Source organism: Parasteatoda tepidariorum, chromosome 9 (genome assembly GCF_982258835.1).
Source record: "Parasteatoda tepidariorum strain Cologne lab strain chromosome 9, Ptep-v5.0, whole genome shotgun sequence".
Taxonomy (NCBI): Eukaryota; Metazoa; Arthropoda; class Arachnida; order Araneae; family Theridiidae; genus Parasteatoda; species Parasteatoda tepidariorum.
The window spans coordinates 88,194,724-88,220,828 of NC_141763.1; the positions used below are offsets into that span (position 1 = coordinate 88,194,724).

At 28.0% G+C, this 26,105-nt stretch overlaps 1 protein-coding gene across 5 annotated transcripts; it reads right to left on the bottom strand.

The window, feature by feature from the left end:
- Window positions 1-2,513: 2,513 nt before the first annotated feature.
- LOC107451466 (dehydrogenase/reductase SDR family protein 7-like) lies at window positions 2,514-26,105 on the bottom strand. 5 transcript variants are annotated; one of them, XR_015429394.1, is made up of 9 exons: window positions 25,950-26,084; window positions 25,803-25,863; window positions 21,444-21,627; window positions 18,734-18,831; window positions 16,988-17,207; window positions 12,492-12,584; window positions 9,458-9,610; window positions 3,303-3,718; window positions 2,514-3,253 (listed from the first exon to the last, which is right to left on the bottom strand). XR_015429394.1 is itself a non-coding variant. In XM_016067566.5 (8 exons), the coding sequence occupies exons 2-8, from the start codon at window positions 25,845-25,847 to the stop codon at window positions 3,504-3,506; spliced, it is 1,008 nt and encodes a 335-aa protein (XP_015923052.2). In that variant the 5' UTR covers window positions 25,848-25,863; window positions 25,950-26,084; the 3' UTR covers window positions 2,514-3,503. The 5 variants fall into 5 exon arrangements, 3 of the variants coding, with proteins under 3 accessions (XP_015923052.2, XP_087008421.1, XP_042900430.2); XR_015429393.1 differs by having other exon boundaries at window positions 25,803-26,043; XM_016067566.5 differs by having other exon boundaries at window positions 2,514-3,718.

The following is a 26,105-nucleotide window of genomic DNA, read 5'->3' on the forward strand; positions in this document are numbered from 1 at the left end:
TGACAACCAATCTAAATTTATATTTATTATTCCGAACTGAAATCATCCTAGGTAATAAAAAAGAGAACAAAACCTTTTTTAACTCAACTACTGATGCAACTAATCTGTTGACTGCTGAAATTAGTTAAAAACTCAGTGTTATTCTAAATTCATCATAACTTAGCTGAAAAAAATTTTTCAATCAAATGAAAAGAACAAAACAGTTAATCTGTATTCAAAATCCGTATCGGTATCCGTATATAAAAGCGAACTATTGTATTTAACGTTAAATTATTCATTTTTCACAACTTAAGTCTTGGCCTTTTTATCACATAGGCCTATGGGGCCTGGGAACAGTATCTGAAGGAGCACTAAATGTCTGTTTATTATATTTATTTTTAGCAGTATTATCAATATTTGACATGAATAATTCAACATTTTGTATGAAATTATTATATTGAACATATGAAATTATAAGAACTGAATTAAGAAGCAATTAAAGCAAACTACTTCAGAAACAGAAAAATATAAAAGAAATTATACATTATTTGATAAAACGGAAAAAGAGCTCTAATATCTGTATAAAAAAAAAGTATACATAAAAATAATCCCATCTCATTTCGAAAAAATATTATTAGCTCTATAATTATTTTTTAACATTTGATATAATTTTGAAATAAATACTTTCGTAACAAAAAAAAATCATAAATAAAAGTAGTTTATCTCTTATTTTTATCATAATCTCTCTTATTAAAGAATGTTATAATAACATTCAAAAAATACAAAGTCACATGAAAAAATATTGAAAATACAAATTCATTACAATATACAAAAGTAAAAAAAAAATACACTAACAATGCTGGAATTTAAAACACCTAATGTTTTTAAATATATCTAACTTATTTTAGTATCCAATTTGTTCGTATTTTTTCTAAATTATTTTGAATTATAAAATCCAATAAAATTTCAAAATCAGTGTACAAAATAGGTAAAAAGCACATTAACCTTAACACCATTAAGAGATAAAAGCACCAATTCTTTATGCAGTCTACTTACTTGAATAATTCAGAAAATGAAGACTTATTATTATTTTATTGGAATCACTCTTTCTTTATACAAAGTAAAAACTCTAATACAAAATTATTATCATAAAATAAAAGGATAACTATATTTAAATACATAGTGAGATAATTACAAAATCTATTTTAGTCATCAATGCATTTAAATTGGCAAGATAATGATTACACTACCATTCTAAAAAAAAAAAAAAAGCACATAAAATTTGAAGTAAATCAAACACCAAAAAATGATGCATAAAATAATAAGCATAAGAAAGCACCAAAAGAATTCAAATATTTTTTGTAACCATACAAAAAAGTGCAAAAGACAGTTTTTTTTCTTTTTGCCACTAAATAAATAATAATCACTTTATAATAAAAATAAAATTATGGATGAGGAAAGTAAGTGCTTTTAAAATTAAATAAAAAAAAGTAATCATTAAAGATCATTGATGCGCATTAATAGAACACCTAGTATTTCTTGTCCTAGTATTTCGAAGCCCAAACATTTTAATCATGGTCAAGTTTTTTGAGAAAAACCATGTTAATAAAATGTCATGTAACTGTCAACAAAATGTTATGTATGTAATGTTATCATGTTTATTCCTCGAATCTTAGCAACCTCTTCAAAGAACCTATAAATGACTACTTTATGGATTATTTCAGCTTTTTACTCAAATTCTTTTTAATTAGAGTGACTGACTTTAATCAGAAATTTATTCTGAAACTTTTTAAAATCACTATGGACAAAATAATTTTGAGAAACACCTCCACAAGCAACACAAAATTGGTTATTTTAAGAAAAGTTTTTGTGTTTGCATTTAAGTAGAGCTTGACACCAGAAAATGGGACATGAAAAATAATTTAAATGAAACAAAAACTTAAAAGTTTTTGCTGATACAGAACAAAGATTGAGAATTAATGAGTTTTAAAACTGAATATAACAACTCATTAAGAGCAATTTAGAGACACTTTAATTGAATTAAATTGGATATGTATTAATGAACACCATAAATTATGTTTTTAAACTTAAGTCATAACCGCAATTTATCTTTTTCGAACTATTATTTTTTCAATTAATATTAAAACATCATTGATAATTAGCTTTTTAACAGAACTAAAATGTCACAGGGGAAAATATTAAAGAGTTTCTAAGAAACGAAAACAAAAATGAAATATTAAACATTTGTATGTGGAAGATTAAATATAGGAATCAACGCATTCTGAAAAGAACTAGAAAGTTTAGTAAACAAGCACCATTAGTTAAAAAAAACAATTCATGGGGGAAAAGTATTATAAATTTTTCACAAAATACTTTATTAAGACATAGTTTAATAAACGTTACATATAGAATACGACTGTTTACACATTCTTTCAGTCTTTTATTTTAGTTGTTATTTGAATTAAATATTTATTCATTTAAAGAAAGAATTTAAAATTTTAACAATAGGTTTTCCAACTTTTTGAAAAGATAAATGTAGCAATAGAGTTAACCCTAATGTAAGTTTAGGAAATGACTAGGACAACTGTTTTGGCAACTATGACATATAATGTGAAAATAATAAAAAAATAAAAAAGAAATATCAAATTTAAATAAAACTTTCATTTATTTGTCTCAAAAATCCTACCTATTAGTTATTAACTTAATAACAACAATATTTATTGTAAACTTAAATTTTATGATAATTTGTTATTTTCATGATAGCTTTTAAATAGAAAACTAATATTTTCAAATGCTTAAATATAGCTAAATTTTACATCTACATATTTCATATGAAACATATGAAAATTATCTTTTAAATCATAATATAACTTGAATTAATTGTGATCCAACGATTCTTTATTTAAAAAGTATCTTAGCCTAACGCAATTTATTTAAAGATTTAAGTTAAAATTTTAAATTTGAAGAAAACAATAATAAAAAGTTTATTCAATAATTCAATTATCATGCATTCAAAGTTTTTTTTTAACTTTGAAATATTTTTTAAACAAAATGGGATAAGTCAAAGTGATTTTTTTTAGCTCTCAAACTAAACTATTTCAAAACAACAAAGTGAAGTTGAAATGTTAATTTCAACTAATTTCTAACAGGAAATGAAAATGTAAAAGTTTCACTGTACTTGAATATAAGAAAACATCCTCAAGGAGTTGAAAAGAAAATCAATAATAAGTCAAATAAACAAAACACAATTTGTAATAACACAGTTTAAAAATTCCTTTGATATTTTTTATAATATTGAAACTTACAAATAACTTGTTTTTAACCGAACAAATAATTGTAAAATTTTCCTGTACTTTAGCAATAGAAAACAGCGTTAAAGAATTCACAAGAGCATATGAAATATAAATAAATAATAGGAAACTAAATAAACAAATCACAATTTGTAACAAATAAGTTTCAATTAAAAAAATTTCTATATATTTACAGATTGTAACAGATAAAATACGTAACTTATGGCACATAATCTAGTCTTGTTTGATCATATTAGAGGCTCTCATGCGACGTGCTCTACTACCCATGAGGTAAAAATATAACCATGGGCAAAGATCTCTAATGAGAATAGCTAGCTTTGGAAGCATTCCAGCCAAAACTAGCTCAGTTCTTTTAGAGGCTGTAGCTATTATAATACTCTCGGCGGCTTCCTTTGGATCCATACCAGTCGCTGTTGTTTTATCCATAACTACATAAGAAATGGTTCATATATAAATTAATAATATATATATATATATATATATATATATATATATATATATATATATATATATATATATATATATATATATATATATATATATATATATATATATATATATATATATATATATATATGTATGTATGTATGTATATATATATGTATGTATATGTATATATATATGTATGTATATATATATATATATATATATGCATATGTTATTAAAATGCAGACATACAATCAAGCATAAATAATCTGAGAACCACTGGATTTTCATTTCACACTATCAAACTTATAAAAGAAAATCAATTTCTGATTCCGATAATAGTTTTTAACCCTGATGTCCATTCGAGGAGGGGGAAAAATTCCGACAAAATGTGAAAAAAAAAGTCAATAAGAAGCCACAGAGGTCAACCCTAATTCAATTCCCTCCATCTATCAGTTTCTTTTTCGGTTCGACCTTATTTCATTGATTCAATTGAATAAATTTCTATCATTACCACATGACCCAGATTAGTTTTAAATTAATAATGCATACATATATATAAATACATAGTTTCCATGAGAATGCAAGAATCTCACCGAACCCAGCTCAGTAGACACACATGCACACCTGCCAGTATTTCATCAATCATGTAAAACGATTGGCGATTTCATATGCTACGGACCAACAATAAGCTGAAGTGAATTGTATTTGATAAATTGGGAAACCGTTGAAAACAACAATGTGAAAACAACATTTTCACATAATATGTAGTGAAAATCGACATGGTAAAGAGAAATATCTCATTTTCGAAAAAGGAAAATTAAGCACTTTTTAAAAACACCCAATAAAAAAGCACCTTTAAGTGCTTTTAAATAACAAAAATCAAAAGAAGCACCTTTAAGCACTTTTTTTTTAAAAAACGTTACGCACCATGATATACATATATATGATATACATGTATATAATATCCATATATATAATATCCATATATATAATACACATATATATATACGTATATATACATAAATATGTTATTAAAATGCAGATATATAATCAAGCATTGATAATCTGGAAAACCATAAATCAGCAGCACCACCCAAGAACAAAAAATGGCTGTTGCCACAGGCATTTCACTTCAGACTACAAATCTCATAATAAAAACTAAAAAAATTCAATTCTGAGTCCACTAAAACTATCAACTCTGATATCTATTTGAAGCAGAAAAAAATTCTGTTAAAATTTGAAAAAAATGGCAATAACAAGCCACAGAACTCGACCCTAAGTGGTTCTAAACTAAAACTTGAAAATATTTATGAATATAGAATTAGTTGGCTTCATAAGCTCAAAAAACAACATGATATATCCAGGGGTGATTGTGAGCTCAAGTCAAAATTCCGGAAAATTTCTCTTGAGTTTAAAAAAAAAAAAAAAAAAAAAAAAAAAAAAAAAAAAAAAAAACATTTTAAATTGAAAAATTAGAAAAAAATTTAAACACTGTTTTTTTTCCTTTTTCTCAATATTTCTTAGTTTACTTAAAATATGTTTAAAATTTTACACATACCTATGATGACCTGGAGAAGTAATTATAATTTACAAATAGTCTTTCTTTCTTGAGTTTTATGATTATAACAACCATTTACTGATAAAAAATTTATATTAATCATGAATGTAAGCTTATAAAGTATCTCTCTGGCTCCCCTTTACAAACAAATAAAATAAACTATGTTTTTAAGTTCCACCTTTGAAAATTTGATTTCTGGAAACTTCTGTGATCAATGATTTTTTGAAACGTCTGAACCATCGAACTCCGGAAACTTCCGGATCACTGTTAGCGAAAATTCCGGAAATCCGGATTTTTTCCGGCACACAATCAGCCCTATATATCAATGCATGCATTATCGGAAGAAAAGTTATCAGCAGATTAATTTTTTTCAAGAATTTGAAAAATTCCTAAAAGATTTTTCCGATTCAAAATGTCTGCAATTCTAATGAGACAGCATTGTTTTGACAATATTTACCAAAAAGAAATTCAACATGCAAAAATTAAGAATTGTTTTCTGGAATGAAGGAATATAACGATCTCATTATGAAATTTGTGCATTTAAATATAATTAGCACAAATAAATTCAAACTGCTTGTAATTGGGGAAAGTTATAAGTATTGCGCATTTAAAGGAATAAAAGTATTTCCTGTGCAAACGTGACTGGATCACAAGTGAAATTATCATTGATTGGTTTTAGACTTTCATGAAAGAATCGTGTAACCATAGAGAAATCAAATGCCAAAATATATCTGATTTGACAATAGCTCGACATATCCAGAAATTATGAAAAGATAAAATGTGACTATTGTGTATTGAAATCCGAACACTACAAAGCAAACTGAGCCTCAAAATAAAGATATAATAAGATAATCAAAATATTGTTACCGAATGGAATATATGCAGCAATATTTGACTGATATTAATTCGGGAAAGATAGTGACTGAAGTTATGAAAAGCTACACAATTGAAGACACATTTTGGGCTGTTTTTTGATCTTGGGAAAATGAGCAACAGTCAACTCTGCAAAATGACTGTCATTAAACTTTAGCCTTCATTAGTTTTTCATACTTGACAATGACACAACAACTGATTGACTTTAAAGGCTTTCATATATCATCAGAAAAAAAATTTTAAAATTGTGGGATATGTAAGTAATTTTCAAGTAAATAAAAAACTGAAGAATTGATTAAAGAATGGATGTATGTAGATGCCAATGAACCTATTGTTCATGATTTTACAGATGATGAATTAATTTCATCTGTGCAAAACGAAAAGGATGAAGATGAAGAATCAGATTCTGAATCTAAATCACCACCAGGAAAAAATACAATATGCATGCAAAAAAAAATGGGTCAAAAGTTTTTAAAAGGTTCAGAAAAATTTGAATTTAAGGCAATCAAATAAATTATCAGTCAATAAAGCACCAAAATAATGAAAAAAATTAAATAAATTAAACTTGCTTATATGTTTAATTAAAAATATAGATAGTGAGTTTTTTTTACACTATGTGTTACTAATAATTCTTTCTAACTTTCACTTTCTCATATGGACTTTTTTTTACTTTTTCCTTTTATATCCATTATCTAGAAAAAATTATAACTCGGTAATATATAAACCCTGTCGATACTAGATTATTCATGCTTTACTGTAGAATTGACAAAAAGTAGTAAAACAAAATAAATGCCTTAAAAAAATTCAGAGGACAATATTGAGCGCAAATTTATTTAATAATAATACACTGCTGCATAATTAATAATATTATTGACTAAATTCTACTTTAAATGGAGAATTAGTATCAAATGTAATGATTATAGAAGGTTATAGAAATAATGATTATGGAAAGTTATAGAAATAATGATTATGGAAGATTAATAATATTAAGTTTGAATTAACCCACCAGCAGTTCCGAATGTAGTAATTTTATTTTATTTAATTGTGTAATATGAAGAAAATCTCACCAAATTTTTTGCCTACTAACAGTCCTGCACTTAATAAAGGCCTTTAATAATAATACACTGCTGGGTCAGAAGTTGCCTGAAGAAATTCACCTACTAAAAATTTGATAAGAGAAAAATTATCGCTAATGCCATAGTTTTTTTATTGGTAGAAGGAGGGGGGGAAATTAACTTGACTCAGAGTTGTATAACATTATTTTAACACTTGGAAGATGAAAATAAAACAATGTAAAAACTGCTAGTTGGTTAAGCAAAATTTAACTAAAAATGAAACTGCCAGTGATTACTTACACCCTATGAAATACGCTAAATATCTTAGAAGATATGCAAAAAAATAATCAGCGCATTCTCTGGGATTAGTAATTTTCATTTCAAATTAGTCAAAAAATCTTTTTTAACCTTAATTATTGCCTTTTTATTGGAAATAAATGGTAACTAAAACGTACTAAAAATAATCTATTATTCGATTATATTTCTTTACCAGAATACGATCATTTCATATTACTTGTTATTTAAAGTAATGCATAAGCTTATACTTCATTTTTAAATTCTTACCATACAAGTAACATTCATACTATTCAGTTTTCTGCAATACTTGTTATCCAACTTTCAGATAAATATCATTTAAAATTATCTAATCAACATGTACATAGCAAAAAGAATGTAGTGAGTCGTACTATCTTTTAAAAAGATCACTTAATTTCAATTTTTAAGGAAAATTGATGGACAAATACTTTAATTCCGTGTTGAACAATTCTTTAATCAATTACTAATTGCCTTTTTCTTCCTTAACAATAAAAAATAACTTTTATTAATAATATAATAACGAAAAATGAATATTTTCATAACATATTTACTTTTGATGTGCTATATCTTTAACAGAATCATATTACTTCAAATAGGGACCTGCTTTCAGAAAATATGTATTCAAAATCTGGAAGTACCAAGTCCTAAGGTTCTACAGTTCCCAAAGTCTAGGGAAATCACTGAGTTATGATTATAAATATAATATAAAAACTTGGGATCAAAACTGACCATAATAGCCTCAGTTAATTTCATGAAACTTATATATTAAAAAAACTTTCTACTAATACTTTGATAAACAACATTGATAAATTTAAATTGCAAGCACCCGATTACAATCTTTTTCAAATCATAGACTTAAAAAGTTTTAATTAATCAATTCTTGTGCATTTTGAAAAATATGAAATTAAAAATTCAGGAATGTGATTATTTTTCAACAATTTTAGAAGCATAACAAAAAAAACAAGAAAATATTTAAAAAAAAATAAGCATAAAAGAAAAATAATGAAGGGGCTAAAAATTGTAAATTCGTGTGAGAACTTCAAGCTTGAAAATAATAAAAATTAATATATAATGCAATTAAATTTAAATCTGAGATTTAAAGATTATATTTAAAGATAAAAAATAGGAGGTTTTCAAAAATCCAGCTGAAGGAAACATTTTTTGGAGGAACATTAACCTATTCAGGCAAGAAAGAATATGATTTCCGTATTCAGAGAGATTTTGTTATGATACGTTTTTATAGAGTTCAAAAATTCTTTAAACATGAATTTTTATACGAATTTTATACATTATATTAGTTCAATCTAATTTATTTATTATGAAAATCAATTTATTAATTTCTTTTTATAACTGTAAACTTTTTAACTGTGGATGTTAATCAAGATTTTTCTAAATATTATAAGTGTTTTATTTTGTATTTTAATTTTGAAGATTACTAAAACTGTTTTTATTATAGATAAGAAAATAATATAAAGAATAATATATAATTATTAATTTCCCTTTATTACTGCAAACTTTTTTAACTGTCGTGTTTACTCAATACTTTTTCAAAAGGTTATACATGTTTTGTTTTGTATTTTAATTGCAAAAAATTATTTAAACTGTTTTTATGCAATATTAGTAAATAATATCAAGAATAATATATAATTATTAATTTCTTTACATTACTGCAAACTTTTTAACTGTGGGAGTTTACTCAATACTTTTCTAAATGTTATAAGTGTTTCATTTTGTATTTTAATTATGAAAATTATTTAAAACTGTTTTTATTCGATATAAGTTAATAATATTAAAAATACATAATTTGACTTTATCACTGCCTTTGAAACCTCACATTTTATGGCATAGGTTACTTTCTCTATAATACAGCATATCATTTAAAAACTATTATATCCATATGATTATACAAAAGAATATACATTATAAAAACAATTTACCTCCATACTTGCTACCATCAGCGGTCATAGCATTTAAAGAAAGATTAGTCTGTACATAACCAGGACTAACAACACATACGTGAATATTTGTGTGGCTTAATTCTGATTTCAAAGTATCAAAGAAGGCTTGGGTAGCATGTTTAGATGCAGAATCTTATAATGGAAAGAAAACAAATATTAATAAAAAACTATTCTAAATCATACTAACATAGATTAAACATTGTAAATTTACTAACAAGGATTAAACATATTAAACATACAATCGTTAATTAAACATACTAGCATGGATTCAACATTATAAGTAAAAATTACAAGTAAACATACTAGCATAGATAAATTATAGTCATTAAACATACTAGATGGATTAATTATAGTAAGGAAATATATTATAGATTGAACATCGTAAACATTAAGAGAAACATTCATCAAATTAGACTCAAGATAAAACTTAAAATAAGCATATAACAAAAGTCATTTTTAGGGAGAACTTAATAAGTTTCAAAGTATAGTATATATTCAGTGTTGGTAAATGGAATATACATAATCGTATAAGCAGTTATTTACAGGCAGACACATTTATGCGGGTTTGTCTAAAGTAAGAACTCCTCTCGCCATTCGTCTGTATCCATGGCAGTGACTATTGTAACGAGGTATAACTATTTGAAACAGGGGTGTGGGGTCACTGTTTAGGACAGGTTTTGGCTCAGGTCGCCGAGAGAAAGGTAATATTTTTCTCCAGTCTACTGTGTTAGCCCAAAAGTGAAGAGAAGCTACCCTTCCTGAAATGCGCAAGTCTTGTCTCCATAGCAGCACACAGCCTCAGACTTAGTGGCTGGGGGAGTTCTTACTGTACACAAACTATAAAGTACATGAAATTCATCAAGGTAAAAAAAAAAAATAAACATTTAAGTTTAAATATGTGTAGTAATTTACAGTATTTTCGTAGTGAACAGTGGTGTATTTTAATGACAACTAATATTTAATAAATTTTTAAGTATAAGGCCTTAATTAATGAATTAATCAAAATAAATAATTCCTAAACATTGCAGAGGAAAAATATATTTGATTATGTAAAAAACTTGATTTGCTTTTAAATTTATAAAAATGGAGAAAAATAAGTTTACATATTTCGTGTACTTGACAATAAGAGCTCAGTCTCAAGAATCATCAGACAAAATAAAGATAAAAACAGATTTGAAAAAACAAACACAAAGTTGCGAATAAATGAATGACAAATAAAATGAAGGTGACACAAAACTCTGTTTACTGAGACACAACTATATTAACTGATTATCTATTAACTGTAAAAACGGTATTAACTGAGACACAAATCAGGAGAGGATGCATTTCTATATTAAGGGAAAAGATAAGGAACTTATGCTGTTAACAAGAAGATAAGTACTTAGATGAATGAATAAATGTGGCAGTAAAGTGAGAATGAAAGCTACGGTATAGTTATCTTGACACAAACAATAATAATCCAGACTTCCATAGCCTAGCTCTACACCAACTCCAAAATAAATACTCAGAAGTTTTTATGAGATACAAGACAGAAACAAATCTAAATTAATTTATTCAGAAATTGTAAACATAACTAAGATAAACTATATTCTAAAAACTCTACTCTCTACTTACATTTCGGATGAACACTGTGGTTTAAATCACTACAATATTGGATATACAGTACAGCATACAGCAGTGCTCTTCCTATGCATTTTTCTGCCCTGCCTGCCCTTTGATTCCTATATATGCATCCCCTTTGCATCTTTTATGAAAAAATCCCTTAAAAATACTGCCTTTTTATTCATATTCCATTTTAAAAAAAAGTAATTCACTGTTTAAATAATAATTACACACTGGTAAAAATTATCTGAGGATTATTCTAAACTGGTTAAATTTTTATAAGTTACTCTTTTTTTTTGGGGGGGGGGAGAAAGGTATATTAATGAATTTAAGTGATTTCAAGTTTTAAAATATTTTTTTTAAGTAAATACCCTTTTTTTTAAATGCACATTTAAAAGCTCTTATAATTTTCAGTTCAAATTGTAGAAAAAAGCTTTCAAGTTGTTTATCAATTATCAATTAATCATCACACAATTTTTTCTCTTATTTTGATAATGAGTGAGAATTACTTTTTAAAATATACACATAAAATAGTATATGAGGGTAATTTAAATATTGTTGAGAATCAAATTCAGTTATTACATAATATTACAAGTTTTGATGAATTTTTACGGCATTAATTGAGTACCCTTTCAAAACTCAAAATGCCCTTTTTTATTCTTAGGGAAAACTCTGCATACAACATTAAATCAGCAGTTTGAATCCCTACATATAAATGTAACAAAAATCCAAAACAAAAAGGTGAGCTGATATGACAGATGTTGAAATAATCTTAGTATATCAAAATTAAAATTAAGCCCAAGGTTCCAACATTATGCAACAACAATAGATTGCTTATATATTGAATTCTTGATGAAGAACATATTTATCATGCTATCTTGATCTTGTTCCATGAAGCACATCTAGTTTGCTTGATGTATTGGTAAGCTGAATGGTGAATGCTTCAGCAATTTTCAATACTGACAAGATCTTTTTGGGAATTCACTTTTTTTCATAAGCCTCAATTTTTTTAAGACTGAAACAAGATTAGAAATGTTGATTGCTACAAAATTCTGTTTCTATTTACTCAACCTCAGGTGCTGTACTAAACAAAACAATAACAGTTTTAGCAAATGCATTCATGGTTCCAATTTTTTTTAAAAAAATCTCTGATATCTTATGAATGGCAAAGGAACTATCTTTTGAATGGCAAAGGTTCAATTAACATTGAGAATTGAGATCAGTAAACTAAAGTTAACAAAATATTAAAAATAATTGAATTTTATGAAAATAATAACCATTTTCTTTTAACTAAACAGATTAAAAATAATTTCAAGTCATATAAAAAAACAAATACTCTGGAGCTAAATCTTACAAGAATCAAAGAAACTATTATTTGTAATTGCAAATGTGGATTATAATGAATACTCACAAGCTGATCTGAATGGAATGGCGATTTTTCCTTGAACACTACTAACAGCAACGATACATCCAGAGTTTCTCTCAATCATTGATGGCAAAATGGCTGCAAAAATAAATCTTTTTTTTTTTACCGAAAAACAATCAAAATTAAAATATATTTTAAAAAACTGATAACACAATACAGTACAACATAGATTACCTAAAGAAATTGGAATTGAAACATCATTAAAAAATTGAAACTTCATTAAAAAATCGAAATACTTTAATTATTTAGGTTCATCAATAATCTGATGTCAATCATAATAAGTAAGTTTTAATTGAATAACTTACACATATGTTCATAAGGACTTAAAAAACTTTTTTTTTCTCTTTTTTTTTTTGATATAATAACATGATAACAAGATTTTTGAAAGTTAAAGTTTTATTAATTTATATAAATTTGTATTAATTAGTCTTATTTTTAATTTATATAAATTGTATGATTAGACTTTTGATTCAGTTAAAAACAGAGAAAATATTACTCACTTAAAAATACAATACATGAAAAAGATATTAGGTTAGTCATCTAAGTAATTTATTGAAATCAAAATCTTCGAGTACAGATATGATCACATAAAATGACGAGTGCAGTATTGATCAATTTCACTGAACCTCTATAAATTTAAACGTTATGAAAAACAATATATAATTTGCTTAACCCCTTAACTGCCGAGTGAAATTAACGTGATTCACTCCCCAGTGCCACCGTTTTTCGCTCAAGTGCACTTTCTTACACGGTGTTTGGAGTGGGAAAAATGATACACGCTTTGCAATTTAAAAACAGTTTCATTTTACAAGAAAAAGGAAAGAAAGAAAATACAAAATTTAAATTAAATAATAAAAATACAATATAAAAGATGTTAAAACTTAGCTGCTGTATGATAAATCCTGAAACATGGTTGGACACATAAACCAACATCACATTTATCGCACTGATAGCGGGATTCACGCCGAATTTTTTTTCTTGAACAAACAGCACATTTTCGTGATGCATTTTTCTTTGAAGACGTTGATGGAAAAAATAAAAAGCACCAAATACATACGGGAAACAAAAGCGAAAAAAGAATAAACCCGACCCTACTGAAATAAATACACACAAGCGATTCATACGATATCACTTTTCCATAACATCCTTTTCCCCCTCCTCCGAAATTAGCAATACATTCGCAAAGCTAACACTTTCAAGGTCATTTTACTGCATTCTGAAAAAGGGGTGTAGTTCTATTTATAGCAGCGCAATGCAAAGCATCATACTTCGGGAAAGCGTATATATACGCCTGCGGCAGTTAATGCAGACGTGCCAACCTGGGAAAATGAAAAAAGAGGAGGCTTTTGTAAGGAAGAGAAAAATTATCACGCAAGAGTTAAACATGCAAAATAAGACACAAAAATTTTAAAAACAACACTTTTGTCTTAAGAGAGACTTTATTTAGTACATAATTAATAATTCAAATAGTCATTCATATTGTTAAAATTATATATCAAAATTAAACAACTGTCAATATTAATATCTATAATGTTAAATAGTAACAACAACAAGAAAATTCACTTAGTTAACCATAAATTGATTCAAGCTAGTGATCATTTATTATAAATAAATAAATAAATGGGCCAAACCATCTGTTATTTTTAAAAAATATAATAAATAAAAGTTTAGGAAACTAAATCAATACCTTTCTTTAAATGAAAAATTAGAAACTTCATTTTTAATTAAAAATATTTTAGATTAAAGATCAAAATTTTTAAGGAATTATAAAATAAAAACTAATAAATAAAATTTTAATTATTATTATTATTATGATTGACAGTGGCTGTTTTAGCTCTTTTTAAAAATTCATCATCAAACTTCTGCTTATAACAGGGTTCAGAAATTCTAGATTTAACAGTGATTAAGTTTTCCAAGTTTTTTACTGACATTGAAGATCTAAACTGTGTGTGAGCTTTGGTTACTAAACTGAAAATGCGCTCACACTCAGCATTGCTATGGGGAATTGCCAAAATTGATAGCATAAATTTAGACAACATAGCATATTTATTTTCAAATACAACAGATAATTTTGCCCATTTAGAATCCATCCGCTCTTCAGACTGAACACAATCAATAGATTCTAGTTGCAAAGAGCTAAATTGGGACTGCAAACTGTCCAACACTGAATCTTTATCACCCCCTAAGATTTGCAACAACTGAGGAAATCTATTAATAAAAAATCTAATGCTGGAAAAAGATGTAGTTTCCACATTGTCTAGATTTGCAACTTCTGCATTAATAACGACCTCATCATTATAAGGAAATTTTTGTCGCATGTAGTCACAAACCTTTACAAAATATTTCCTAACATCGCAATAAAAAGAATCTTTGTCTTTTCCTTTCAAAGTCTCAACAATAGATAAAGTGGAATGTCCAATTACTAGGTCACAATCATCTTTCTGGTTCTCTCGAAGATAAAAGTTGACATCCAATAAAGAGCTTTTGGATTGACTTTTTACTATATTGGGTAGCATAAATTTAGATAAAATATCCTTGAAAAGGTTATTCATTAACTGCCCCATGACATGAATTTTGGGAATGTTACTCTGCAATTGCAAATTTAGGTTTTCAAATAGAGGAACTATAAATAGCAAGAAGTGTACAAAGGCTTTATTTAGGTCTGAAGACAAAAACATGAAGATTCTTTCTTCTCTGGAAAGAATTTCATTCTTTGCTGAAAAGTCCTCTACCTTTGGTTTTTTTGATGGAGGAGGCATAACGTTGTCATCTTCTCTTTTTTTTATTATCTTTCTTGCTTCATTGTGAGAGAGGTTACTCTTCTTCTTTGGAATGACATAATTGGGAAGGGCAACACTTGGAGTGCTCTTCACTTCTTCTTTAAAAAAAGAAGTTAGCGGCTCCCATTGCTGTAAAACTCTGGACAGACAACGTCCAACAGATAACCATCGAGTACCTACATGTTTCAATATTTTACGTACCTCCGTACTATGTAATTCTTGGAATTTCTTAAGACGCTCCTTGCGCTTAACACTTTTTTCCAAATAAAAAAATATATCCACAATATATTCTTCGATATTTATTGGCAAGCACTTTGCCCCTTTTTCAGCTGCCAAATTTAAAAGATGGCATAAGCATCCTTGCACAAATAAGTCTGGAATGTCTTTAGTAAGCATTCCTGCCACTCCATTTTTTTTCCCTGTCATCACAGGAGCATTATCCACACCTAAAGCTAAGCAATTTGCTAAAGGTATTTCATTAGAAGTCAAAGTATCTAAAATGAGTTTAGATATATTTACACCAGTGGCATCTCCCTCCAAAGCAGGCACAGATATCAAACATGAGTCAATCAGTGTTTTCTTCTCATCATAGAAAGTAGCAACAATTGGAAACAATTTGCTGTCACCCTTGTTGCTTCCATCAGTAGAAATGGAAAACACGTTGCTTTTTAGCAGATTAGTAATTTCCAATTTGTTGGATCTTGCCATTTCTCCAACAATCGCTGTTGTTTTTGTTCTCGCACAGCTATACTCCTTGGCAATCTTGCTGTCTGGGAACATATTCCGCATTAGGGGACCAACATGGTCGGCAACATTGATGGGAATATTATGTTCCACAATAAATGATGTGAAGAGCGCCTCAGCGCGGATTGCAGAATTATCATTTTTTTTCACAGAAAAATCAATTTTTTTATTCTCTGTGCGTATCCTCTGATTATCGACATGTTTCTGTCTCGAAACATGAGCGGATATGTCACCTTTGCCTTTATGCATTATTGAAAAATCCACTGAACAAAACGTGCAGAAGGCATAATTTGATCCTTTTTTAGAAGGAATGATTCCTGGAAATTCTTCCGAATAAGATTGGTTAAAAGAAGTTAAATACTTCTTATTAACTTTTTTCGCCGCCATAATATATATCCACGCAGAAAACTGACTTAAGAAGTCATAAAAATCAACGCTCGTGCATAAAAACAAACTCCGATTCCAAGTTGCTGATATTGACTTCTCTTCACTTCACAGTACAACGAAAGAGATCCGAAAATAATTTCTCAGTGTATACAGCGAACTCTCTTGCTTCCAAAAGCAGCCAATCGCAAAGCAGTTTTCACAAAGAGCAGCCTGACTCAGCACTTATTCTACTAATAGCAGACGCAGAAAGGAAAGGTGAAATAGCGCTCTTGATTGGCCGATGAACGTCACCACTCAGGCCACGCCCAGCTCTGAATTGCGTCAGAGCTGGGCGTGGCCAGAGTGGTGACGCAATTGAGACGGATATGGAAGAAAATTTCGTTCAGCGTGATAAAACCGGAGATTTTCGAGAAAATCCCGGAGGAGGAAATAACTTGCAAAAACCCGGAGTCTCCGGCCAAAAGCCGGAGGGTTGGCACGTCTGGTTAACGTACCGTCTGGCCGAGACGTATATATACGCCCGCGGCAGTTAAGGGGTTAAAAAAAACATAATGTAATAATTGAAATAACCTTTAGTGAGAGCTACTGGTCCAAAATAATTAGTCACCATCACTCTTAAATCCACTTCCAAACTGGTATCAGATACCTCTCCCCGATAACTAATCCCACCATTGTTCACCAAAATGTCAATATGTCCATAGATATTTATAGTACCCTGAGCTCTCTCTGAGATTGTTTTCAAGTCATGTAGATCTAATGTAACAACGGCAGGAATATGTTTTGACTGATACTGAAAGAAAAACAAATCATTGAATTATGGAGTTGCACATACTTTCAGCAGTTAAAGTTAAACAAGAGCATGCAAAAAAAATTAAATTAATTACATAAATTATGTGTTTAGAATCTATTTGAAGAAATAAACTGAATAGCTATCATGATTGAATAATAGTATATTACTTTTCTTCTTTTTGCATAGCTTATAGATTAAGTTAGTTTTTTTCTGCTCAGCCTCCGATTTTAAAACAAAAATAATTTTGAGTTGGTATGTGTTAATCGTGTAAAAGACGACCTTCTAAATATTATTACAATTTAGATGTTCAAAAAGTTGACTTATATACAGAAAAATATATTACCTTGTCAAGGTTTGCAAATAACAAATTATGAATACATTAGCATTATTTAAATAATTAAAAATACATTAAAAAATTTTCTATATTTAAACTAAGGCAAGATCTTATTTTATGTGTATATATTGCACCCTGACAAGAAAGTGACAAAAGTCAAAAAACAGCAACCTTGAGTTTATGTCAATAAGAAATATGTGTGAAGTGCCCCATCAAGCTCAAAAAGTGTCACATTTCAAACTCGCAATTTATCCAGAAGAGAGCAAGTGTGTGTGTGTGTGTGTGTATATATATATATATATATATATATACTGAAATCCTTGAAAAATTTAGAAATGCAGCATCTTACTTATGCACTACTGAGAGTGCTGTGGTAACTACTTAGTAATTACTGTGATTGTTGCTAATCAGTGAATGGTTATTTAGGATAATATTTAACTTTGGTAGCTACATACAATACACTTGAGCTGTTTTAAATCAATCTCTTTATAAGCTAATTATTCATAGCAGTTCGCCTAGTCACTAGTCTTTTTTTCACCACCAGCCACACATTTTTGGCACACTCTTAAAACAGATGAAGCTTAAAATTCTTAATCTCTGATACTTTTGAAAATTGAAATAGACCATGCATCAAGCACTTATTGTTTGTCAGCTACTAAAGGCGTCTAAATTAGAAGTTTTACCTACAATGGTAATTTAAACGACTAATTTATATAACAAGAATTATAATGCTAACTATATATGCAGTTACATCAAAGTCCTAGTGTGTACATAAATTACAGCACAATAAAATTTCCATAGTTTGTGCAGCACTGCACCATTTCCTATATTCATTGTAAATAGATTTGGCATCTCAAGGTTACCCACTCTCCCCTTCTCTGTATCCATGGTTTCAACAAATCTTGATTTTTGTCCAACTAAGTATATACTTCTGATTGAAGCATACTGTCAACAGAAAAGAGCAAGATTTATTGAAACCAAGAACATGGTGTAGGGGAAAGTGTGGAGAGTAGGAAAATTTGGTCACCTTTAACATTTTATAGTACAATGAGAGTAATTCAGTGGCACTTCAGTGTTAGATATTATTTAAGATAGATACAATTTGTCATTACATAGTGAGTGAAAATCATGTGTTTAGTTAGCTATGCTACACAACTAAGTATTTAAAATGAAACTTTTCATTTTATCTTACATTCGTCATCAAATCCTCTTTAACTTTTTCCAAGGCATCTCTACGCCTAGCCGCCAAAATGACTCTACAACCAGCTTTGTGGAAAGCATGTGACAAAGCTAGATTACAAATTTTAAAAAAAACATTAAAATTTTTTGAAACTGAAATACTTAAATAACATCATTAAATGCAAAAATTAATTCAAAAGGAAACATTTTTAGCATAAATAAAATTAATTATACTATAAGACTGCAAGAAATAAAAGTTTACTTCATTGCAATAATAGTATAATAAAAGGCTAGTAGTGCATTTATGTTTTCATTTATTGTTTATATTTTTTTAGTAACCAGTTTCTAAGTATAAACATAAAAATTACATAATTCAAATATGCCACATTAAAATAATTAATACTTCATGGTAATACTTTTAATTACAATTTTCGTAATTACAATTTCCTAAAAAAAATGATTTTGATCTTAATTTTTACCTTTTTAACTCAACTGTTAACTTAACTCAACTGTTAACAGCAGGAGGAGGTCAACAGAATTGATAACAAAATTCAAAGTTTTTGATTTTAATAATAAAATCAGAAAATAATAAAATCAGAAAGAATAGAAAAGTATGGAATAGAATATTTAAAAAATTCTAATTCAATGATTTATATGCATGTACAGGGGTCTGTTCAGTCCGAATTTACTACCGTTTAACCGTACCTTCACAAATTCAACTTTAGGAAAAACGGTAGTTTCACAAATTCAACTTTAGGAAAAACGGTTGTTTCACAAAATACTTTTTCTTAAAATTTTATTTTTGTATCCCTTAAGAAACGACAAATACATATTTTTGTGCTGAGTTTTTTTAATGTAATTTTTATTTTGTCACAAATTATGTTTAAATTTTCACAAAATAGGTACCTATTAGAAAAACCTAGACAGACACCTGATGCATATGCATAAATAATATGAGGGGACAGACCTTCCATTTTTTTTTCAGCTAACCAACACTATTTTGAAGGAAAAAGGATATATTTCTTTCAGAAATTGAAATTATTAAATGAAAAGGCATTTACCAAAAATATGCCAATTCATTTGAGATTTTCTTATGCTAAAAAAGAAGAACAAGCTTTACAATTTTAGGCAGTTATGATAAAAAATTCAAAATCAATAAAATAATTGATAAAGACCAATACAAAGAACAAACAATTCATTAGCATGAATTTAGTGAATTTAACTATGATTTGATAATTCCATTCACAAATAAGCTTACTTCATGGAATGATATTTACAGGGTTGCCACTCAAATCTGGAAAAAAAATTATCAGTGTTTTCCCTGTACATGTGATACGCAATATATTAAGAGGAAACAACAATTACTGTGCTCTTGTGTGAGCTATATTGGGCTAACTATATTTATTAGTTTCAACTGCTGGAAAAACAGCTGAACATACTTAAATAATGCTATGGTAAATGAATTGCCTCTGAAATTCTTAGGCTCCCAAGATTGAAGATTCAAACAATTGTAGGCATCATCACTGGGCACTATCATTTCAGGAAACATCTACATAGAATGGGACTTTTCGAACAAGAACCAATATGTCGGAAATGCCGTGAAGCGGTAGAATCAGCACATCACATCCTATACGAGTGTGATGCCCTCGCCCTTACGTGCCTCACTATCTTAGGCAATCCATATCCTAAAGAGCTTCACCTTAACTCCATTAAGGGACTGTCAGACTATATAAACGAAGTAGGCGACCGAAGACAAAAATTGGGCTTGGAGCATGGTACAAAATGCAACACATGCAGAGGTGCCACATATCTGACAAGCTCAAGCAAGAAGATGGTAATGAAATAGTTTTGTATTACTGAAATATCATGGTTAAATATCCCATAGATTACGCTTTGAGTGGTCACCATTTTTTAAAAGACCAAAATAAAAAAACAAAATTCTCTGTATTTTCCCAGTTTGTAAAGAAAAAATCAAAATTGCCTGTATTTTCCCTGTTATTTTAGGTGATTTTTAAATTCCCTGTATTTTCCAGGTTTTCCCTGTTCTCCCTGTGGAGTAGCAACCCTGTATTAATATAGCAACTACATGCATCATCTGTTTGTTAATTTTTCATTGTTTTTTGGACACTCTAAATACTTGCGTGAAATAAAAATAATAGAGTAAAATAGAGAAAAAATTAGAGAGCTGGTTAAATATTGCATATCATATTAATAATATTTATGGGTTAACCCTCCAAGAGCTGAGATCTTGAGCAAATTCTTACTGATATTACTTTCATTTTCCTATTGAAAAACATAGAGAAAACTGCTTCTTGATATAGTAAACCCTATTACTAAAAGTTGGGAAAAAGCTAAGAATGAGGCTCAGGAAGTAAAATACAGTTTAAAACAAAAAATTAAAAGCCAAAAACAATTAAAAAGCATCATATCAACCTTTTGTAGCCTTATAATGTTAATCACTTAAAAAAAAATTTAGATTTTAAGTGTTTAAAAATGCAGTTACTACAAAACACATTTACATGGCAAAATACTTTGGTAATCATGGCATACATAAAACACACATATAATTCTATAAATAAATATTACAAGGCAACTTCAAAATTCATAAGAAATGCAAACAATTTTTAGTTTTCATCTTCATTAAGAAATAATAAAATTTCACTAAATAACATTGTAGAACACATCTAAATTAGTTTGAAAGTATTTTAATATAGAGTACATACCTTCACCAAGTCCTGAACTAGCTCCTGTGATTAAAACAACTTTATCTTCAAGGGATCGATCTCTGAATATTTTATTCTTAAAATGATAACGATATAAATTGTAAACTAGCAAAGGAAAAACCAAGGGAATAGACAAGCCTCCTATTATTAACCGGGTCCAATGTAATAAACTTGATGACATAACCTATAATGAATATTTAAAAACATTAATATACCTTCTGAATGGAAAAAAAGTCCTTAAACCTCCAAGCATTGAGTCCCTGGATAAAATTGAGCAGTATTATCCTGCTGCTCACTATTTTCCCATTCAATAAGATGGGGAAACGGTTTTTAGATCCAGAAATGCCTGCATTTGAAAGTTCTGAAGGTAGGACTGATGCTCAGATGGTTAAACAAATCACAAAAACACAAAGCAAGTCTTTTAATAACATCTATATTCTGGCTAATTAATATATATAAAAAATTAGTTATTTAAAAAAATTAATTATTTTTAAAAAATATATATATTTTTAAAAATAACTGGCATGCATCACTAACAAAAGAATACAAATGTATTTTCACTAACTTATCAACTTAATATTAAATTTATAAGAAACTTTGTAATTTCTTATAGGGTCGGGTGGGATAAAGTGGGAATATGTTAAGAAAAAATAATCAATTTTTTCCTTTTAAATTCAGAAAATTTGTTTAATATTTTTAGAGACATTTACTGAGATTGCAGCAAGCATTTTAATTTCAGTTTTAGAAACTAATAAAAAATTTAATGTTTACTAACTATATGTTTATGATCGCACAGTAAGCTCTTGATGAACTTTGTTCTAATATCATTAAAAAATGGCAAAAACTATTAATTTTAGTTTAAACTGGTAAAAGGGCATCTAAAGAACAGATCAACATAGAAATTTAAGAATAATTTCAAAATTCTATTTATTATGAGTTGCTTTCTGAGATGGGGTAAAAAGGGTTAGCTAAATGTTGTATGATACGGATATTTTTTTTTCTACTTCTCCATTAGTAATTATCTAATGTTCTGTATTTTATAATGAAATAACTAAAAAATAATTTACTTGTTTGATTATTGTGCTACATAATAATTTTAACACTTAAAAGAGAGTTTCTTTTAAATTTCATTTTTAAAAGAGAAGAATGATAGGAGAGAAATAACAATATAAGAGACATATTATACAATTAAAAAAATTACGTAAATAACACGGTGCTACAACCTAGTGGGCATATTTGAAAATATAAATGAGCATTCATTGTAGAATTCAGAAAAATATACAGCATCCAAAGTGAGACCTTATTTTGATTACCATGAACATTAACTCTTTAACTAATTAATATAAACAAAAAAAATTATCTTATAACATTTGTTTTACTTTTTAAATATAATCATTATACATTTAAAGAGCATTTTTAATTATAAAAAAATAGTTTCAAATGTTCTTTAAAGTGTAATATCTACCTACTAATTTTGGAAAATACCCATGTTATGACAGGGGTATACTGGATATATCTAAACATGTTGTTTTGAATGCATTACTCCACGAAAACAGTCAAACAAAATAAATAAGTTATGCCTCATATTTAATCTATATGGATTCAATGTATACAAAATGCATTGATGAAAACAAAAAATCAAACAATATAAATAAGTTATGCCTCATATTTAATCTATATGAATCCAATGTATATAAAATGCATCAAAATTGTCAGTAAAATAAATTTAATGGTTTTAGAGCCTTCTTTATACAAAGCTTGATTTTATACCAGTGTTTTCACTACAGCGCGAGAATGCGAGAATTTCGCATATTTTTATCTTTTCTCACATTAAAAAATGATTACCATTAGAAATTTGCGCATTCTATAAACCAATTTCAAAATTTGCGAATTTCTCACATTTTGAAAAAAAATTTCTCATTCAGAATAAAATCCGTTTCACTTTTCTTCCTGTATCTTTCATTATTTTCAACATCTCCCCCATTATCTAGCTTCCTTATTTACCAGTATTGTTCAGAACCTTTAAGAACAACAGAACACCATCCCTGGAAACCACAGAACCTCTTTCAAAAAGCATTTCTCTGCAACCACGTGTTTACCGTAGGTAAGGTTTCTTCATGCAAGACGTTCAAATTTTTTGCACATTAATGTAAGATGGACAAATACCATGTAAAGGCAATATCTTCTACTCCGAATTAGACAAATGAAAATGAAACAAATAGGGTGACCTGGGGTAATTCCTGATCAAAAAACGCAAACATCTATTTTGTGAAAAAACTATTCAAAATAGAATTTTAATATTTACTGGAAGTTTGAGGCTATATGAGATGAGTCCAATGCCACCTTCTTTTGTTTGAAAATCTAATTAGAATTTAAAAGATTTTAAATTTTCAGTGATCAGGAATTACCCCTGGTCTTGATCATTTCTGGGGTAATTCCTGATCACTTCTGGGGTAATTACTGATCACCAGTTTTTATTGTAAAGGGGCTGTTTAAAAATAATTATATAATGGTAATTAACAAATAAGACATCAAGATCAAACAAATAAACCAAAAAGCTATGTTTAAGCAGCTAATAAAATGATTTATTTAAAAGCAAGAAGAACGATTAACATTTTAAATTTTCAAAAATGTTTGCATCGTGCCATACATTTTAGGCAATCAGCCAACTCATTCTCATGTTCTTCTGAAATATAAGAGAGTTTTCACATGGGTTACTTTTGCTGGATTTTTTAACTTCATTAAAGGAAAGTGTAAAGTTAAGTAAGGAATGTCAACAGCTCTGGCAGCAGCTCTCACACTGAAATTTTCATTTTCAATCATTAAAAGAAATTCATTAATTTTGTTTTCTAGAAACTTAGTATCCTTTTTAGGCTTTTAATTTCTCACCATATTTATACTAGGCTAATTTATAAACTTAAAAATTATTCTAACGATGTACACACATAAAATTAAGATAGAAGCAAAGTAAGATAAACCAGAAATGGTGCAAATCAGAATACAGTCTTGTATACAGTTAAAAACAAATTTTGTGATGACAGTTAAAATATATTTTATAGTTGTTCCACTTAATAAATATGAACTGTTATTTAAGAAAAGACAATTAGGTATTTATAAGCTATTTTATATACTATTTATAAGAAGAAATGACAATGATCAGGAATTACCCCAGTGATCAATAATTACCCCATCTGTAGGGAGCAACATTTGATATAGTTTCCTACAATCAATTATAATGTTTGCAGTAGATGTGAAACAATTAAACAAAAGCTTACACTACTTTTATATCAAAGAAAAAGAAAGTGACTCAAAATATTTATTATTAAGAGAAGGAGGGAGATCTTTGTAGAAATGCGCACATTTTGAAACCCATCTTTGAAATGGAAAATACAGAAAGCAGTTTAAAAGATATTTATTTTGTAAGATTAAACAAAAAATTATTCTTAAGTAAATGTAGTTATACTTTAGTAAAGTGTACAAGCATTCTTGTCCATGTCCTAAATTTAAAAAAAAAAAACATTTTTTTTAAAATAAAACTTAGGTGATCATTATTTACCCCAGAAACAGAGTGATCGTGAATTACCCCGCGTCACCCTATGGGTAGAAACGATCAAAACGAAACAAATATGCATCTGAGCAACCAAATGAGAATAGCTGATGAAAAAGTAGATGTAGAACATTTTCCATATGATGATGCAGGAAAAATATTCAATGCTTTAAAAATTAGAAGATCTTAAAAATTTATTATGATTAAAGAAGCGACTTTTTTTTCAAGACATATTGTGCCTTTTTTTTTTTTAATTTTTAGAAATCTCACTTAACTTTTTGAAATCTTACCATGTTTTTGAGAAAGGGTGAGAAATTCTCACCAATTTTTTTTCCAAGATGAAAACACTCTATACCCACTTTTGTATACCATAATTTTTTCAAGATATAAGAAGTTCCTTGCTAACTAAAATTTACAAGTCCTGTTAAAAAGAATTATTTATATTCTTGCTTAAAAAGTATATTAATTAATGCTGTCTATATGAGAGCCAAATATTTCCTTAAGTTCAGAGGTTGAGTTTTTATGAATAGTATATTAATATTTTATAACACTAAGAATAACGTGATTCTAAGAAATGAGCAAAAAGACAATGACTTTTCACCCTTAACAATTTCACCACCTGTCTAATTGCATCGCTAGGTTTCACTCAGACAGGTTTCCCTGTACAAACAAATAAGAACATTGACAAATTTTATTCTAATATAATTTAAATAGATAATTTATATTCTAAATAACTATATTTTTAATGAAAATAACATTAGGAACAAATATTTTTATACATAACTAAAAAATATAGTTGGATATGCATTTACTTGGAACACATTAGTTGCTTCCGAATCGACTGGTCGCTCACTCATTTTTTAAGTATATTCTCTGAAATTTTCGAAGAGAAATTAATAATAAAAAAGAGCGGAAGAATGTGATAATATAAGCATAAAATAAGAAGAAATTACAAGTACATCAAAATTTTTTCTAAATATTTGAACTGTGGCACAAATACAGATTCAGAGATAAGAAACCAGCATTGGTCATCAAAACATGATTAAAAAGATCATTGATTAACCATCAATCCAGGCAAAGGAAGTTGACTTAGAACGCTTTTGGCTGCTGATTTT

What these genes read in the sequence shown, in the direction of transcription:
- LOC107451466 (XM_087152295.1), bottom strand. Translation starts at nt 25,847, where the DNA reads ATGAGTGAGCGACCAGTCGATTCGGAAGCAACTAATGTGTTCCAA. An exon ending in ACCAGTAGCTCTCACTAAAG is followed by an intron (nt 12,585 to 16,987) that starts GTTATTTCAATT and finishes TTATTTTTGCAG; the next exon opens with CCATTTTGCCATCAATGATT. An exon ending in TGATGGTAGCAAGTATGGAG is followed by an intron (nt 3,719 to 9,457) that starts GTAAATTGTTTT and finishes TTTCTTATGTAG; the next exon opens with TTATGGATAAAACAACAGCG.